This window comes from Ictidomys tridecemlineatus, chromosome 1, assembly GCF_052094955.1.
Source record: "Ictidomys tridecemlineatus isolate mIctTri1 chromosome 1, mIctTri1.hap1, whole genome shotgun sequence".
Lineage (NCBI taxonomy): Eukaryota > Metazoa > Chordata > Mammalia > Rodentia > Sciuridae > Ictidomys > Ictidomys tridecemlineatus.
This window is the reverse complement of record NC_135477.1, coordinates 254,330,695-254,349,004: the sequence shown is the minus strand read 5'-3', so window position 1 is coordinate 254,349,004 and position 18,310 is coordinate 254,330,695. Positions and strand designations below refer to the sequence as shown.

The 18,310-nt window shown below is 40.3% G+C and overlaps 1 protein-coding gene across 12 annotated transcripts in view; it reads right to left on the bottom strand.

Moving 5' to 3' along the window:
* Ctnnd2 (catenin delta 2) overlaps positions 1-18,310 on the bottom strand; it is an 849,641-nt gene that overhangs the window by 45,584 nt on the left and 785,747 nt on the right. For all 12 annotated transcript variants that reach the window (XM_078018082.1, XM_078018095.1, XM_078018091.1 and 9 more), the window contains one exon: positions 2,840-3,050. In XM_078018082.1, the coding sequence (XP_077874208.1) occupies positions 2,840-3,050 (211 nt within the window). The remainder of the gene's footprint in view (positions 1-2,839; positions 3,051-18,310) is intronic.

The window sequence follows — 18,310 nt, the reverse complement described above, 5'->3', positions numbered from 1 at the left end:
AGCGGGAAAAAAATATTATTTTTGAAATAGACATGATGGAATGCCCATGATGGGTGTTTAAAATGATGTGAAAAGAACAATATTAAGACTTCAAAATGGTGAGTATGAGACTCTTACAAGAGTTAATAACAATTACACAATGTCCGGTCTTCACCAGAGCTGTCAAATCAGGGGTGACTGTTCTGAACAGTCATGCCAGCAGCAGGATCCCAGTCCCATTGGTTGTGCTCCAAGATTCAGTGAGTGTTGTGCAATCACACAGTGATGGCCAACTCACCAGCCTGGTTAATATCACTGCATATTTAGGCTTGCATATATTTAGAAATTAAACAGATCTATATATAAAATGGAGGATCATAGCTAGGCATGCTTTTAATGCCTGTGGCTCCTAATATTATTTCAAATAAAAATCAGATATACACTAAATTTATTTTTGGAAGTAATTTTTTAAATAATAATTTAGGGTGGACTTTTTGCAAGTATTTTATTAATTATCTAGTATGAATTGATACTCCTATAATTTCCAGTTATGAAATCATTCCCAATTCCAAAAAAACTATTGTCAATAAAAAGTTTCTCTTTTATTAAAATATCGCTAGAAAGTGATGGGAATCTCAATGACTCCTATCATGATAGAATTGAGTGAGTTTCATGCTAAAATATGGAGCAATTCTCTTGGAATCACTTGGACAATGAAAAGAATAACAAAACTGAAGTGCAGATAGATAGGAAATGAGGAATTATAAAAATCCTTATTTTACCCCCTCAATTAATCAATATATATATATTTTAAAAAATTGGCAACATGGAAAAGTGGATGAGCTTTCCTAAGCTGGAGAAATACAACTGAAAAGGTACATAATTCATTCCAGTTCAACACTTCTTATGCAACTCAGAAACCCAGGTTGTTGACATTAAAAAGAAGATCAAGGAACAATGAGACAGGACAAGTGCCATGGAGAAAATTTTACTCAAATTAAAGGACATTTGTGAGATCATCTCAAGTGAAAATACCTTCCCATTAGTAATAATCAAGTTAGGACCAGATATAACAGGTCCATTTTTTTTTTTGTATTGGCAGCAAGTATACATACTGTATCACAGATAGTTTCTTCAAATGATTTTTAGTAGTTTTGATTAACAGTTGTCTCTGACCATAGAACTGAGTCAAGCATCTTTTCTCTATAAGGTTCCAATAGTGAGGCACATTGCTGTAGAGAAGCTCACGGGAAGGAATGGAGTATCACTCCCTAAACTCCCTAGTCTTAAAATTCAGAGAAAGTACTTCAATCTTTGAATGCCTCATGGACGTAGACAAAATGTTAGAGTGTTTCTGTGCACTCCAACTAGAGATCCCAAGCACCTACTGAATCTATGCAAAGAAAAGCACATACCTGCAGAGTATGCATAACATTATGAGATATCTATCTATCTACCTACCTACCTACTTACATACATACCTACAGGTTATCTTGTTGTTGTCCCTGCATGGCTGCAAGACTAGGTATTGTTGGATCCATGTCCTTTGACTCTGAGCCCTTCATTGCTGCATAACAAGTCATCATGCAGTACAGATGGGGAGGGTGTCCTACAGCATCTCTGTTTGTCTATCCATCCAACCATATATAGTTAAAATTCAAGCCAACAATCTGCACCATTATTGCATGAGTCCCGTGGGCCTTCTCTATCTGGTACAGGAAAGTATTCAAATTCTAATGCTGAATTGTTGATCGAACCTATTTCCAAATAGGTTCTCAAGGTGCTTAAAACAGAAACAGTGAAATCTCTGAAACACATTAGTAGCATCTTGAATTAAGTTAAATAATGAGACAGCATTTCCAAAAAGTCTCCAAGTGCATTTCTCACAGTTTCTAATAATGAAAGAAAAATTATTTAGCATTTAGATGTAAAGGAATGAAAAGTCTAGAAGCAGACAGACCCTTAATAACAAAAGGTTTACCCTTTTAATCTTCTTTGATTACACTGAGGGACTTCCAGGAGGCAAAATTTAATTAAGGTTGGTGCAGGTTTCTGTAAAAATTGACAGCTCTCTGATATACTAGCACCCTGGCTGGTGGAGATATTTTTTAGTTGTGTACACTAAGATACCCTTGGCTCCTCAATCACACAGGGAAACATTCCCATTTGTGGCAGTGCAGCTGCTTGACACCCCGTCTTATCTCTTTTTATTCCATTTGTCTGAAAGCTCTCCCTTCTCCCCGCCATTTCCTCAGGCTAGGAAATTTCTGCTCATCCTTTTGGGCTTGATTATCAGTAATTTCTGGAAGAATATTATACAGCTCCCCCCCAGCTTTAGATTGCAAAATATGGGCATAACGATTTGTTAAATTAAGTGGTTTGTCCCAAACCACAGCTTGTAAGGTGGGGTGGTGGGCTGGGCCTGAGTTTACCCTGGCTGCCTCTCACTGTCTTCTCCCCGGTCGGTGCTGTGTGATGAGCTGCTATGCAGAGCTGAAGGGGCACAGGTCCGTCAGTGCCTGGACTCGCAACCACACAAGGACAGTAACAAGAAGAGTCCTTCATGCCTCCAGGTTAAGCGAGTGTCTCTTGCAACACACTAGCATGAGGGTTGGAATGTCAATTCTACCTTTCCAATTTCTTGGCCATCGCCCACTCACAAGTTATTTATCAAATCAAAATTCACAGTGAGATCAGCTTTCATGGTGAGGAAGGAAAACTGGAAACCATTTGCCTTTTTTTTTTTTTTCCTTGACTATGAGAGAAAAATGGTTTTGAGTGACAATCAATAGTGCTAGCCATTGGCACACTTAGAACCAACTCTGCCCCTGCGGAGGTGGGACGTCACCAGCCAACGTACTTGTCTCCTTTGCTCTTGGAGATGCCGACCAGTTTCTCGATGCCTCCCGCGTCCCTCAAGGCCTTGGCGTTCTCCATGTTCTTGGTGATCACCTCGTGCAGGGTGCAGCAGACGGCGGTCACCGTGTCGTCGGACATGGCCTTGCTCGCTGCGTTGTTGCTGTTGTTCCCTCCAGGAAGCCTGTGGACCAGGTCTCGCATGGCGTATTTGCCTTTGGAAAAGGAAACAGAGGGAAGAGTTGAAGGAGAGGGCAAGCAGAGAAAGAAGGTTCAGGGAAATAAAGAACAGGGGCAGGTGGACGCAGCAGTGTCACTTTCCCACCCGAGTGTTGACTATAGGGTGATTTCAAACATACACACAGAGAACACAGTGGTCCTCCCTCAGAACCCATGGGGCATTGGTTTTAGAAGCCTCCTGTTCCGCCCCATGGTTACCAAAGTCTGGATGTTCCAATCTCTTATGTAAAATGGCACATGCACATTTTTCTTTGTATTTTTAGTCATCTTTAGATTCTTTTAGCTTAACAAAATGAAAATGCTATATAAATAGTTGCTACACTGTACAGTTTAGGGAATAATGGCAAGAAAACGTCTGTAAATGTTGAGTACAGGTGCAATTTTTTTTTTTTTTTTTTTTTTTAGTATCTTGATCTGCAGGTGATTGAATCCAAGCATGAGGAGTGCATGGATGTGGAAGGCCAACTGAATCTCCTCATGGTGAGCACCTGGAATTTGGTCTTAGATACATCAAGGATGAATCATGGGTCACTTCATTTAAGCTTTGGTTTATTATTTCCATTTATAAAGGAGAATGACAATGATACCTGATTTACAAGATATTTTAAAAATTAAAGGAGTAAATGTATGGAGTGCATTTGACACCGTGAGGATGCAGGACTCAGTAGACATTAGCCATCACAAGGTTCCTAACTGATGTATTCACAAAAGTCAAGAAAACGTATGTGATTCTAAGAACCTCCAAATGCCTTGCTGGGAGCTATCTTGGGACCTGTACTCCTGAACAGGAGTCAAGCCACACTTATATAGAGAACATGGTCACGCATGTGAGTTCTGACCCCTTTATAGCACCGAGAATTTGCTCAGTGCTATCTAACTAGGTACCTGGTCCATCAGGGATTTGCCTACTGGGATTTTATTGTATGGGTCCCCCAATGTTTACTAATGTGGCATGTTTTTATTTGCACAAGAAATAAAATATAACTCTGCTTCCTTAATTCACTTTATCATTATTAATGTGGTTACTCCTGATGATAAGGGTACTTACAATGACATAATTATAGAGCCATTTTAGTTTACATAGCAGTTTAGGCAAGACAATTCATTTATCCCACCTGCAGCTTCCAATTCTGTTTCTTTAATTTATTTTTGGAAGTGAGTAAATGAGTGCCTGCAGCAAAGTTGGCTGTTCTTAAATTTGGGGGGTGGAATTGGCAAGTGTCCAGAGTTATATTTCTGACTTGTCCCCTATCCCCCAGTAGACATGTGTGGCTAGCTCCTCAAAATCGTGTGGACTTTTTACCTCCAGCATATACTGTAAATGATTCTTTCATTCGCTACTAAATTCTCTAGTGCCCAGAGCCTGGGGCCAGAAAATAGAACCCCTTGGGAATGTGCAACATCTTAATTCCAGGCAGTAATAAATAAAACACAGACCCTTGTAATTTTGGTATCTGCTTTTATCCTGTGTTCTAGTGGCTTATTTTAGTGTGGACAGAAAATGCTGATGTTTACTGAAATAGAAAAGAGTCTTCATCCACTTGGTGATGGCAGAGGAAGCGTCTGACAAAACTGGTTTCCTGAAAACCCCCACATGTGGCATATTTCTCCTCTAATGACAGCACTCACAGTAGTCTGGAGAAGATATCTGTACATAGACAGTCCTCTGAGCAACTTGCCTTAGCTCTCTGTCATTGGACCAGACTGAACTTGAGCTAAGAGTTTACTTCTGTAGCACTCAGCATGCTGGACCTTCTCTCAACCCATTCATCCCATAAACCACGAGAAGATACATTTGAGATCCACAAAAGTGAGAAGATGGATGTGTTCCTTTCTCTCTCTCTCTCTCTCCCTCTCTCTCTAAGGGAAATGACGGAGAAAGGGCAACAGTATTGAAAACTATTCCAATCCCCATGTGTATGGCGCTATTCACACTCAAGACTGCATGGAAGACTGGCTTTGTCACCTTGGACAATGTTGAAAGCAGAAATGAGGACAGGAAAAGGTTTGGCTGCAGCGTTTCTTAGTTTGGTTGCTACTGTCATCACCAAATGAGCTCGGACACACCTGAATGCGCAGTTTTATCAGGGCTTCCCAGTCCCTGAGCCCTGGGGGAGACACAGTTGGCCCTGTCATATTCAGGTGGCAGGAACCCTGCTGAGCAGCCTCTTCCTTCACCTCAGGGTGCAGTGCAAACACTGTCATTGTCCATGTGCCCCACCATGTGACAAAGATCAGGAGCCACTCTAATTTAAGCCACCACAATTTGACAATCCTGGGAAATGCACCAGAATTGCTGGATTTCTAATATTCTGATAAAATTCACTGATGTTCTACTAGGCAGTTGAGGATTTTTCATGTAGTCTGCTTATCCAGAGAGATACCTTCTAGTCTACACTTTTTACCATCTGAGAGAAAAATTATTCCATGAGGAAGAACTTTGTTAATTATATTAAGGGCGAACCTTATTTATTATTATTTTTTAAACTTTGTGTGTGTGTGCTCAAAAATGCTATCTTCTCACATTAGAATTTGAATCCCACCTTTACATGGAATCTGGGTAGCCAGGAAAGCTTCTAAAGCTCTTTTTAGTGTTTAGAAACTTTGAGGCTAACTGGGGTGTGGGGGCAGGAAAAATGGATCGTAGAATGCTTACAGCCCCAAGTGACCTTGTGTGGCAGGCTCACGACGTCAGCTCAAGGAAGAAAGGCACTAGGGTGGACTGGAGTTGTTAGGGCAGGCCAGACACGGGAGGTGGACGTTTAGGACTGCTCTGTAGGTCAGGGCCAGCCAGTCACTATTTAACAAAGAGAACTCTGGGGCACGAGGAAGAAAGTTCTCGGCAGTCAGCCGGAAGGTGGGAGAAGCATGTGCCTTACCGCTGATGATAAAGCTGTTAACTGCAGATATTATCAGCACTCCAACTCCAGGAGCTTGTCCCCTGTAACTCTCCAGGCCCCTTGTTTCTTTTTCCCATAGGTTTCTACACACTGGAAAAAGCTAAAAAACTTTCCTACTTTATCAAATAAGAATCAAGGTCCCCTTTCCTCCAACCCTCATGCAGGCTTTTGGGTCCTGTAGGCCTGAGATTTCTTCAGAGGTGAATGGAGTAAACTTCCTTTCATAATAAAGAGAGTGGGCCAGACCTTAACTTTCACAGCTTATCACCATCAAGATGTCAAGTTGTTGATTTCTTTGTTTCCTTTATTTTCTTCCTTTCTTTCCTTTTTTTGGGGGGAGGGGGTACTAGGAATGAATCCAGGGGTACTTATCCACTGAGCCACATCTCCAGCTCTTTTATGAATATTTTAGAGATAGGGTCTCACTGAGTTGCTAAGAGCTTTGCCTCACTAAGTTGCTGAGGCTGGCTTTGAACTTGAGATCCCCCTGCCTCAGCCTCCTGAGTCTCCGGGATTACAGGCATGTGTTACTGAACCCAACAATGTCTTTTTAGAGAGAGAAATGACAGAGGCCAGGTTCTGCTATGGCTAAGGATGGAGTGGCCAGGACAACAGGTGGTGACTGTCTCTCTAGGGATCCTGAGGGGGAACAGGTTGGAGGTTCTGCAGGGGCCCAGGGACATAAAAGGCATCTGCAGCTCAGCAGTGGCTCCATGGGGCCCGGGGACACTCTGTGCATGCAGAGCAGGACATGGAGTACAAGGATCACCCTGGGGTAGAGCCGGGCACGAGGCATAGGAGGTGATGGCCCAGGCATCAGCAATCAGGTGTTGGGCGACCACTCCCTCTTCGTCTGGATTTTGTCTGGTTTAAAAATAAGACAATGATACAGACTGCAGTCTCACAATGGTTCACACTGAGAGGCCACCTGACAGCCACTACAAGACTTCAGGATCCAAACGATAGGGACATGTGACTACTAAGAGGTGGCCATGGGAGCCTGGAGAAGAGAAGCACCGTGATGGAGGGTCCACGGGCTTGGAGTCCAATGCAGAGTTGAGCTAATGGAGGGAGGATGACCCGAGGTTTTCAGCTGCCAGTGAAGTGGGAAGTGAAAACCAAAGAGAACTTTAAAGCTCAATGATAACGGGCAAGTGGATTTAATTTTACTTTTTCACTCAAAGGAAAATGTGCAGAAGTAGTTGTGCTAGTTTTGAACATGGATTGTTCCCATCAGAACCCATGTGGAGACCTGGTCTCCACTCTCACAGTCTTGGGAGGTGATGCGACCCGTGGAAGGCACTGAGGTCACGAAATCCATTCTCATGAAGGATTAACGTCATCTCTTGGGACTGAATGAGTTGTCGCTCTTGAAGGGCTGGATTAGTTTATGCAAGAGTGACTTGTTACAAAGGGAGGCTGTCCCTTGAGAGTTTACCCCTGCAGGAGCCAGCTTGCCCTTCCCTTCCACCATCATTGGAAGTAGCCCAAGGCCCTCACCAGGTGGGGATTCCCAGTGGTGGATTTTCCAGCCTCCTGAACAGTGAACCCAAATGTAGTCCCTGTCCTTATACCTGACTCAGTCTCAGGTATTCTGCCATTGAGTACGAAATCAGCCAAGACACATTACACTAGATACATGAGAGAACCGCTCAGCCAATCCCTATCTGAAGACAAGCAGGTGATCAGGTTCAAAGGACAGAGATTTGTGAGGCACAGAGGACACCCTGTCCTGCCTCTATTTGGAGTAAACATGCTTCCCATGATCCACTACACGGGCCATACTGTAAGAGAGAAAAGCTCTTTACTTTCTTTATTTCTGAACTAAGCCTCAAAACAAAACAAAGCCTGACACCACCATCCCCACTAGACAAGTCGCTCCATCTTGCAGAGTTCCCAGTACAAGCGAACCCTCAGGCTGTTTCTTCTGCAGTGCTTGCTCTCTAGTGGAGAGCACCTTATCTATGACTTTGGTGGTACGGACATGAGATACCTACTAGAGGTATCGTAATCATGTGGAATTGTAATCTGTGTTTCCGTCAGCGATAGACCAAGTGCAGCCTTGTAACTTGCTCTGTTTCTTCCAAATCCATGTGTTTAGCACTCAGCAAAACCATTTTGTAAATTCAGACTCTCTTCACAGGTTACAAGTAAAAATTATTTTCTCTTTTATCATGCGTCTTGATGGTAGTCTTCTAGTCAAAGCCATGGGCACCCAAGGTAGCCAGTGGACTCACTCAGGAGACCTAACCAACCGTGCTGCCCACAGACAGTACTCACTGAGGTGTGGCTGTGCATGCAGGCTGGGGGGGCTTTCATGACGGGGGACAGAGCTTTGCTCTTCTGACGGCTTCTGCTTCTGTGTTGTGTTTGCTTGTGACTCTATTTCTATTTCTGAACTAAGCCTGTTTCTGGTATTGATGTGCATGTGACCATTCAGCTCCCCCGCACTGGAAGCAGGAATTTTGAGGAGTGGTGTTATGCTTTGTAAGGTGTCAGACAACAGAAAAGTCCCCGGAGTTCCTTCCTGCACTGATTATGTGTTTCTTTTGATCATTGATACAGTTCTCTGTTAGCTGATCTTTCTTGTGCACTACCCTAAACTTAAATGTCTCAAATTGACTGGGAAAATATATTTTCTTAAATAAAATTAGGTAGAATGGACAAAAAACCAGGATCAGGAACCCACAGCTCCTTTGTGTTTGAGTTCTTGGTGCTTCTTTGGCCTTTCTGTTTCTGGAGCTGCTAGGAGTGACCTGTGAGTTTTTGCTGAGACACTCTGAAGTTTTTTTTTTTTAATTTATTTAACTCTGTTTTTTTATTGTGATAAAAAACATATACCATAAAATATACCACTTCATCAATTTTTAAGCAATATTAAGTATCTTCATATCATCGTACAACCACCACCACCATCCATATCCAGAATCCTTTCCTCTTGCAAAACTGAAACTTTATGTATTAAACACTAATTTCCCCTCTCTCCTCTTCTCAGCACCTGGAACCCCTATTCTACTCTCTGTGTCTATAAAGTTGACTACTCTAGATGCCTCACGGAGTGGAATCATAGACTGTTTGTCTTTTTGTGGGTTGTTGATTTCACTGAGCACTGAGTCCTGAAGGCTTGTCCACATGTAGCTTGTCAGAACTTACTTTCTTCCTCATGCATTTCACTTACCTGTTCATCTACTGATGGACAATTGAGTTTTTATTGTCAATAATGTTGCTATAATATGGTGCATAAATACTCTGTTGTCAATCTATTTGTCTTTTGATCTAAAGTTAGCCTCTTACAGATAACAGGTACTTGAATCATGGTTTTGTGTGCAAATGATTGATTCCTGTCTTTGCAGACTCTAATCCAGTTACATTTAAAGTCACTGCCAATTAGGAAGGACTTATCTCCTGCCATTTTGCTGTTTTCTAAATCCCTTATTTCCTGCATTATTGTCTCTTTGGTGTGTAGCTGATATTTTTGTAGTGAGATTTTTAATTCCCTTCTCCTTTTCCTTTGTGCATGTTTTTTGTTTTCTTTGTGGTTGCCATGGGAATTACATCCAACATCCTAAAGCTATAAAACTCTATTTTGAATTTGTGTCAGGTTAACTTTAATAACATACAAAACCTGATTGGTTATAGTGACACACTATCCCTTTCAGTTACTGATGTCACAAAATTATACCTTTGAACATTACATGTCAAAAACATAAACTGATGATTGCTTTTAAAAATACATTAGCCTCTTAACATATGTAGAAAACAAAATATGTAGCTATAAACCAAAGTTACCACAAAATAGCTTGTAGACTAATACGTGTTTTCTTCCTTATGCTTATCAGTCTCTTAAATCATGTAGAAAATAAAAAGTAGAGCTATAAACTATTGTTACAATAATATTGGCTTTCATAATTGCCCATCTTTACCTTTACGGAGGTCTTTCTCTTGGGATCTGAATTACTGCCTGGTGTTCTCTTATTTCAACCTGTAGGACTCCCTTTGGGGTTCCTAACAGAACAGGTCTAGTGCTAATGGTCTTTCTCGGTTTTGCTTATCTGGGAATGTCTTAATTTTTCCCTCACTTCTGAGGAACATTTTGCTGAACACAGGAATCTGGGTTGATAAGGTCTTTTTGTTTTTCCTTTGAGCATGTGAATATGTCAGTCAGCCTTCTGACCTCTGTAGCTTGAAATGATAAATCTGCTGTTAATCTTCCCGAAGGTCTCTTGTATGAGATGAGTTATTTCTTTTGCCGCTTTCAAGAGATTCTCTGTCTTCCCACAATTTGATTATGATGGGTTTGTTGCAAAATACCTTATTTTATTTGGATTTCATTGAGCTTCTTAGATGTTTATATTTATGCCTTTCATCAAATTTGGTAAGTTTTCAGCTCTTATTTCCTCTAACATTCTCTCTACCCTTTTATCTCCCCCTTTCTGGGTTCGCAGTGTGACTGTGAGTCCTCTTGTTGAGTCTCACAGATCCCTTAGAATTAGCTCCTTTCCGGAATCTTCTTCTTTCTGTTCTTCAGACTCAATCATGTCAATGGTCTGACCTTCATGGTTGCTGATGCTCTCTTCTGTCTGCTCAAATCTGCCTTTGAACTCTTTAGTTTTCTTTTAATTTTTTTCATTTCAGTTATTGAACTTCTCATTTTGGTTTCTTTTTTCAATTTTGTATCTTTTTTGACATTTCCATTTTGTTCACACATAATTTTCTTGACCTTTTTTGAGTCTTCTTCCATTTTTTGAGCATCTTAGAGATAACTGTTTTAAAGTTTCTGTCTAATAGACCAACCATCTAGCTTGTCTCAGGGAGATTTTCTGTTGGTCAATTTTTTTCCTTTAAATTGTCCATGTTTCCCTATTTCTTTGTAGATGATGATGATGATGATGATGATGATGATGATGAATTTGTTATAGAAAATTGAATCTAATAATGTTGTTACTCTGGAAATCATATCCTTATCCTTTTCCAGGATTTAATACATTTTTTATTTTGTTTTAATTGTTGCAGGTGTTCTCTGAACTGTGGAGTAACCTGAGGTATAAACTTAAGCTTTCACAGACATTTCTGAGCCTGCCTCTTTCCCTGGGCATGCACACTGACTTTCTAATTTCTGTAGCTGCTTTTAAACATCCTAGTCTTTAATGACTGGCTTCTAAGAGAAGAAAAAATTTTAAAAAACCCTCAAGATCCCTTGAAATGTCAGCTAAAGAGGGGCTTGCACCTGGTGTGTGTGCATGTGCAGAACAGTGCTGACCCTCTGCCTGCTTCTCTGTGATCAGAAGCAGATATCAGTAGAAAACACTGATCTCCAATATTTGGTGGACAGAGTCCCTTGTGCCAATCCTGGCTTCTGGAAGTTACATGTAAGCTACTCTAGCTGCCTGTAACAGGGTTAAAGGACCAAGGGATAAGAGAGGTGTAGCTGGGGTAAAAACTAATATGGACCAAAATCAACTACAACTTACTGCATAAGCCTTTCCCTGGAAATCGAAAGTCTTCAATAGACTTCTGAGTTTCTGAATAGTTACATCAGCCAGATGCTGTCGGGGTCACAGTGACGGTGCTTCCTTCTCCTATACCACTCCCCATCCTCTCTGTACTCTGAGTTTACTTTTTCCCAATGAATAAAGAAATAAAAGTGAAGGGTTGATAACTATGTGATTGGGTATCTGTACATAAGTGTGAGTAGAGTTTCTCTCCCCTTTGCAGTGGAAGGCTATTGTCTTTGGCAATGCTTTGTGGATAGCTGCAGCTCTACCTAAAGCAAGCGGGCAGTTTTATATCTCCTTTCTCTTTTGGGGAATGTCTGGAGCTCAATTTGTCACAAAAACTAGTCATTTATGCACTATAAGAATATTTAACCTATCCAGATAGTCTGTGATCAAAGAGGAGATAGCATAAGGAAAATATTTGTTTCAAAACTGATTTATGTGCTTATAGACCAAGTTAGTGAAGCACATAAGATGGTATTGTTAGTTATTGAAAAAAGAAAACTGAATGCTTATTGACATCTGATAAATCTCTTCTGACTGGTCTGGAGATTTCCGACCTCTGGAACTATCCGGAAGGATCTGCTTGCAGGAAATTTTCCTTTTCTACCAAAAATAGATGGAATATTACTGAGTGAAAACAAAAACCCAATATATGCTGTTTAATAATGCAGATAAATCAATGTTTATAGCAGCTCAATTCACAACAGCTAAGCTATGGAACCAATCTAAGTATCCTTCAACAGATGAATAGATAAAGAAAATGTGGTATGTATACACAATGGAATATTACTCAGCCATAAAAAGAATGAAATTATAGTATTCTCCTGTAAATGGATGGAACTGGAGATTATCATGCTAAGTGAAATAAGCCAATCCCAGAAAACTACAGGCCAGCTGGGCATGGTGGTGCACACCTGTAATCCCAGCAGTTTAGGAGGCCGAGGCAGGAGGATCATGAATTCAAAGCCAGCCTCAGCAATACAGCCAGGCTCTAAGCAACTCAGCAAGACCCTGTCTCTATTTAAAGTAGGAAAAAAAGGGCAGGGGATGTTGCTCAGTGGTTAAGTGCTTCTGGGTTCAAACCCTTGTATCTTCCTTCCACTCTCCCCCCAAAAAACCCAAAACAACAACAACAACAACAAAAAACAAAGGTTGAATGTGCTCTCTGATATGTGGATGGGGTGGGGAATGAAGAAGTACTTTGGACTAGACAAAGAGAATGAAGGAAGGGAGGGGGGATGGAAATAGGAAAGACAGTAGAATGAGCTGGACATCACTTTCCTGTGTTCATACATAAATACACAACCAGTGTAACTCCACATCACGTACAACCTCAAGAATGGGAAGTTATACTTCATGTGTGTATGATATGTCAAAATACACTCTTCTGTCACGTATAACTGAAAAGAACAAATACAAAATTTTAAAAAAGAACAATACAGGTGCCATCTAGAGAGATCACAACAGCACTGTGTTAAGTGAAACAGGCCAATTTGGACACGGCATATACTGTGAGATCGCACTCTGTCTACAATTTCCTGTGACTCTATAGTTACTCCACAATAAGAAACTAGCATAGTCCCATAGAAATGCCGGTAAATGTAAGGGCAGTAGAAATATTTGTGAAATAACAATAAGGTGCTGGTAAATCTTAGAGTGGACTCCCTGGGCCCACACTGGGCTGGACAAGCATGGTGAAAGTCACAGCTATTTAATAGGGAGAAACACAGTTGTAAGTTCCCCTGGATTCTCCAGTTTGCCTAAGGATCTTGTGGGACTCTATTTTCTATGTGTATATAAACATTTTATGAGTCAAGAGATTGGCATAGTTTTTATATTTTCTGGGTGAGCTTATTAAATGGAAATCCTTGGTTTCATTGGATTAGGTAAACAATTAATTCTTTCTATGTAAAATTATAATCAGAGAATTAAAAACGTTCCAGTGAAGACATACTCTCAGAACGATTTCAGCTGTTTGTCCTTTATGAAAAAACAATTGTCTCATGAAAGCTTTTCATAAAGGGAAATAAATGCAAAGTCGGTGAGTGATGAATTAAACTAATGGCCTTGGTTGCTAGGTTAAAAAACTGTGCAGCAAAGGAATACAAGTGGACGTCGAATAAGGCAAGGAAAAAATAGTACCAAGGCTCTTCAAGGACCCTGAAGGATATCTGAAGAGTTTTCAATATTTGGTACTTAAGGTAGAAAGAGTGACATTATATTTTTAGCTAAGCCAAACCCTTGCAAAAATCAGACAAGTTTGGTAATTTGAGGGTAAAACAGAGATGTGTGCCCTCCCTGATTTTATTGTGAAATAAATTTTCCTTTATTTGTATCTTTATTTTTTCCACAATTTTTATTGGGGCATTTAATGTCATAAATCTTTTGTTAGCATGATCTATTTTATACAAGATGAGGTTTATCTCCTCATTTGTGAATTAATATAAGCCAATTAAATTTCCAATTTTGGTTTTTTCAGACAAGCTCACATTATTTATTTAAAATGATAAAAGTAAACAGGTGTTCAAGCACACTGAATTCTATAACTGCTGCTTTATAAAGGGTTTGCTCTTCTTAACCTTACACAATTCTGAAAATTCTACTGAGTTATTGCATTTAACTTTCTCGATAGAAATTCTAACGTCCTCTTTTTTTCTAAAAGGCTGGTCACTCAACACAGGTGCACAGGCACACGGAGACATGCTCCAAAGACTTGCGGGTGTGCAGCAAGCTTGACCTCATTAGTGTGTGCATCTGTGTTGCTGCTCGGGCAGACAACAGGGCTCTGTGGGAGACGAGGGGGGAGCACACTGGTGGAGCCCTAGATCTCGCACACCTACCTTGAGTCTGCTCCATGTCTGAAGAAACAACTTGGGTGCATTGTTTAAAAGTTACAAGTAGAGGAACAGCCTATGCTGTGAGCATTAGTTTTCTATTGCCACCATAACAAATCACCACATGCTTCTTAGTTTACAACTACACAAATTTACTATGTTTCAGTCCTACAGGCTAAAAGTACAACACGGGCTTCGCTGGGCTAAGGAGTGGGCAGGCTGCTGTGTGCCTGGTACTGCTGCCACAGTCTGCTCTCTGGCCTTTTCTGGTCTCTGGAGGGCACTGCATTCCTTGCAAGTAGCCTTTGGCTTCTGTTTTTGAAACTAGTCACGATGTGGGTTGAATCCTCCTCACGTCACATTTTTCTGACCCTCTTGTTTGCCCCCTTCACCCTCTTCCACTTTTAAGAACACCTGGGATCATGTTGAGTGCACCGGGGTGATCCAGGGCCTCCTCCTTATTTTAAGATAGCTTAGCTGATTAGCACCTTGGCTCTCCTTTGCAGCACAAGGCCACAGGTTCCCAGGTGTGGGGGATAGGGATCTTGGAGCTGCAGTCTGCCTGCCTTGCTATGCCAGGTATGTAATGTGAGTGTATCTGTGAGTAATGGGCTGTGTTTTTGTTTACAAGGTAGAAAGCCTCAGGTAAAAATGTCTAGCTGTGTGTTAATGTGAAAGAAAATAATACAAGACATTTGCGGGGAGGCCAATAAGTTACAGAAAGCTTGAGAAGAAGTGGGCCTTATTTCCCTAGTTTCTAATACCTGCGCATAATGAATTTGAAAAAAAAAATTGAAACACATTAAAATCTTCATCGAGTTTGCCTAATGTTGATGAGTTTACTTATAAAGTAAGAAAAGATTAGTGAATTCTTGATTGCAAATGTTACCAATGTGATGTACATAAAGAATAAAGTCAGAACTGAATTTTATCTCTGGAGAAATAATTGATTTGAGTATCCACTCTGCTTTCAACGTGGAAATGTAAAGAATGGTCTGTGCCCATATCCCAGGCTTCTCCTATCACCAAAAAACTTCTACTTCAGTGAGGTCATGTCAGTTTTAAGCTGTTTTTGTCAATCTCTTTAATCACTTAACTTTTTAAAATTAATACTTAAAAGATCCTCACTTCTGCAGAGGCTAGCATTCCTCATAACTGCTGGGTTTGTTGTTGTTTCTTTATTTTAAATATTATATCTCTGCACCCTCTGAATTAAACCAAAGTTATGAATTGTCTTTATCCACTCAGGGTTCACATTCATATCTTATGTCTCCTGATAGGTCTTTTTGAAATTTCCTTTCCAGAAATGTACACTCCCGGGCTGCATGCATGCCAGGCATGCGCGCTACCGCTTGAGCCACATCTCCAGCCCCTATACAGATTTTTTTTAAAAAAACTTTATTAGTTTATCATCAAAAAAATCTGTAACCCCCCAAAGGGTTTGCCAGGCTCCAAAGATTTCTCTTCTTACTTAGGAAATGTACAGCATTCTGCAGATTTTTCTTAGCTGAGTACTGTGGTGAGAGCTGCACCATTTACCAAGAACCCAGCACAGAAAGATCTGACAAGTGAGAAAAAGAGAAGCTAAATTTCCACTTCATTACAAGTGAAACAGTGTCATTATGATCAAGATTATGTCATTATGTCAGCAGCCAGGGACCTTTCATTCCAGACTGAAGCATGTTCCCCTTCAGGCTGGAGAATGGCCTGATAGTGGCCAATGCCTTATTATATTTTATTTTTATTTATTTATTTTTGGTCAATGGTTTATTTTATTTTATTTATTTATTTTCCCTTTAATTCAACTTTATTTCAAACAACTACATCAGGAAAAATTAACGGCAGAAGCTCATTTCTCAAGTTTCCCAGCTGACTTTTAAGTTTTTAATAGGCTGGGGGGTTAAAAGGCAGGGGAAACCAGCTTTTTAAAAAACTCTGAAGAATTTACTTTGAGTTCATTATAGCCAAGGAGTTAACAGCTGCTACAGTTTATGGAATATCACTGTTTCTTTCTTCTTTTTAAATTGATTTTATTTTTTTAAATACACGACAGCAGGATGCATTAAAATTCTTACTATACATATAGAGCATAATTTTTCATATCTTTGTATATAAAGTATGTGTCAATGGATTATTTTAAAGGAAAGTTTCCATTTATAAGTTTCAGGGAGCCACTTCAGTGGTGGTAACCCTAGTCTGCACTCACGGATAAATGAAGGGGCCCTGGACATCTCTCTGAGCTCCTCCTGTCATTTCTATGTGCTGATGGTTGTCATCAACTCCATATATGAGAATCGCTTCAACTTCAATGTTATTGCTCATAATGAGCATCTAACCAGACTAATCAGCCTTGTCACCCACAGGCAGTTTATGATTTTTCTCCCAGGCTTAACAAAACAAACAAAAAACCTGCTAGAGCCATGGAACAGTTATCCTATCTGTTAAGAAATATCAAAATGCCCTGATTCACGGACTCTCCCAGGGAACTCTTGCACCTGATACACTAGAAAATAGGATGCTGTTTCCAGGCAGCCCTAAAGAAGCTGATGTTATCATCACCAATGAACATCTCTCAGACTGTGGAGGGACTGGGTCAGGATTTCCAGAACTCATTTACATCAGAATCAGACGACGTGGAGAAACTGGACTGGTTACTAATCCAAGATCAATAAAACAAGGATTTATTACCTAGACTACATGAAACACATTTAATTGAAGCTAACACTGCATTTTGGATTGGCATGTTACAAAAAGCCCTCTTTCTACTTTTTCAGTCTCTAATGCTTATCTAACAGGTATTGCTTGTAAAAGTTAGAATGAAACATTCTTTAAGTAAGATCTTGTTCCAATTAATCCTTTAGAATTCATTAGAAAGATCCTTTAAAAAGTCTTAAAACAGATGATAAGTCAATAAACTATAGGGCAAAGCTTATCGACACTATAATCATCACCATCACCACCACCATCATCATCATCACCACCACTACCATCATCATCATCACCATTATGCTATAAATGCAACAACATATATTGATCAGCCTGGGTTTCTGCTACCACTTACTGACAAATAAATAAAGTATCTTTACTAATCTGTGCACATCTTTCCTTAAACATAGGTTTTCATGGTTTATGATGAACTAGAATCTGTCCTTCTTCCAACCAGAATATAATTGAGTAGGTCAAGTATGTAACTGTGACGGTGCCAGAGACATCATATTTAAAGGCAAATATAACTTAACAAGACATGACAAGTAAGAACGAGTACATCTCATATGTAGAATTGATGTGCAAGGCGTCCTCCTAGACCCTGTCTTGGTTCCTGTTGTGTGGCTCGGGGAGTCCCAGCCCTACAGGTAGTCTGGCCAGGAGCACTGATAACTGGGAGCTCCAGCAGGTGAGACAATCTCCATGTCCTAGGTAATGCAGGTGAAGCCTGTAAGAGCTGAATCTTGAACCAGAGATTTCTGGGTTATTGTTCTCAGTAGTTGAACTGAAAGGGAACTGAATATTTCTGCCACATAAATGGCCACAAAACAAAAGTTAAATCTCAAGATTTAGTGTCATATCGCTTTCATTCTGATAACTATGCATACAGGTGTTTGTGAAGTAAACCAACACGGCTTGCCGTCCCTAAGGCTATACAACTGGTCAGATAAGACAAACCATGACATTAATAATGAAATTACATAAATAAGAAAACTGATAAACAGACATCTATGGCTCAATCTGCATTTTAGGGGTAGAACATCAGCATGAGGAGGAAAACTGACCCCAAGCTCTGTCCCTATCCTGGCAGTGTTCACAGCGTGGGCTCATTATGAAAACAGAACAAAACAGCACTTATAAGCTCAGGGAAACTAAGCCAAAAAATCAAAAGAAACACACTCTGTTTTTCTAGCTCTAGTCCCAAACTTTGGATCTCTGAGGCTCTTTTCTTCAGTTCCTGACTCCTAATCAACTTGGTCTCTGACCCTGGCAACACCAGTTGGTGACTGTTTTCGTT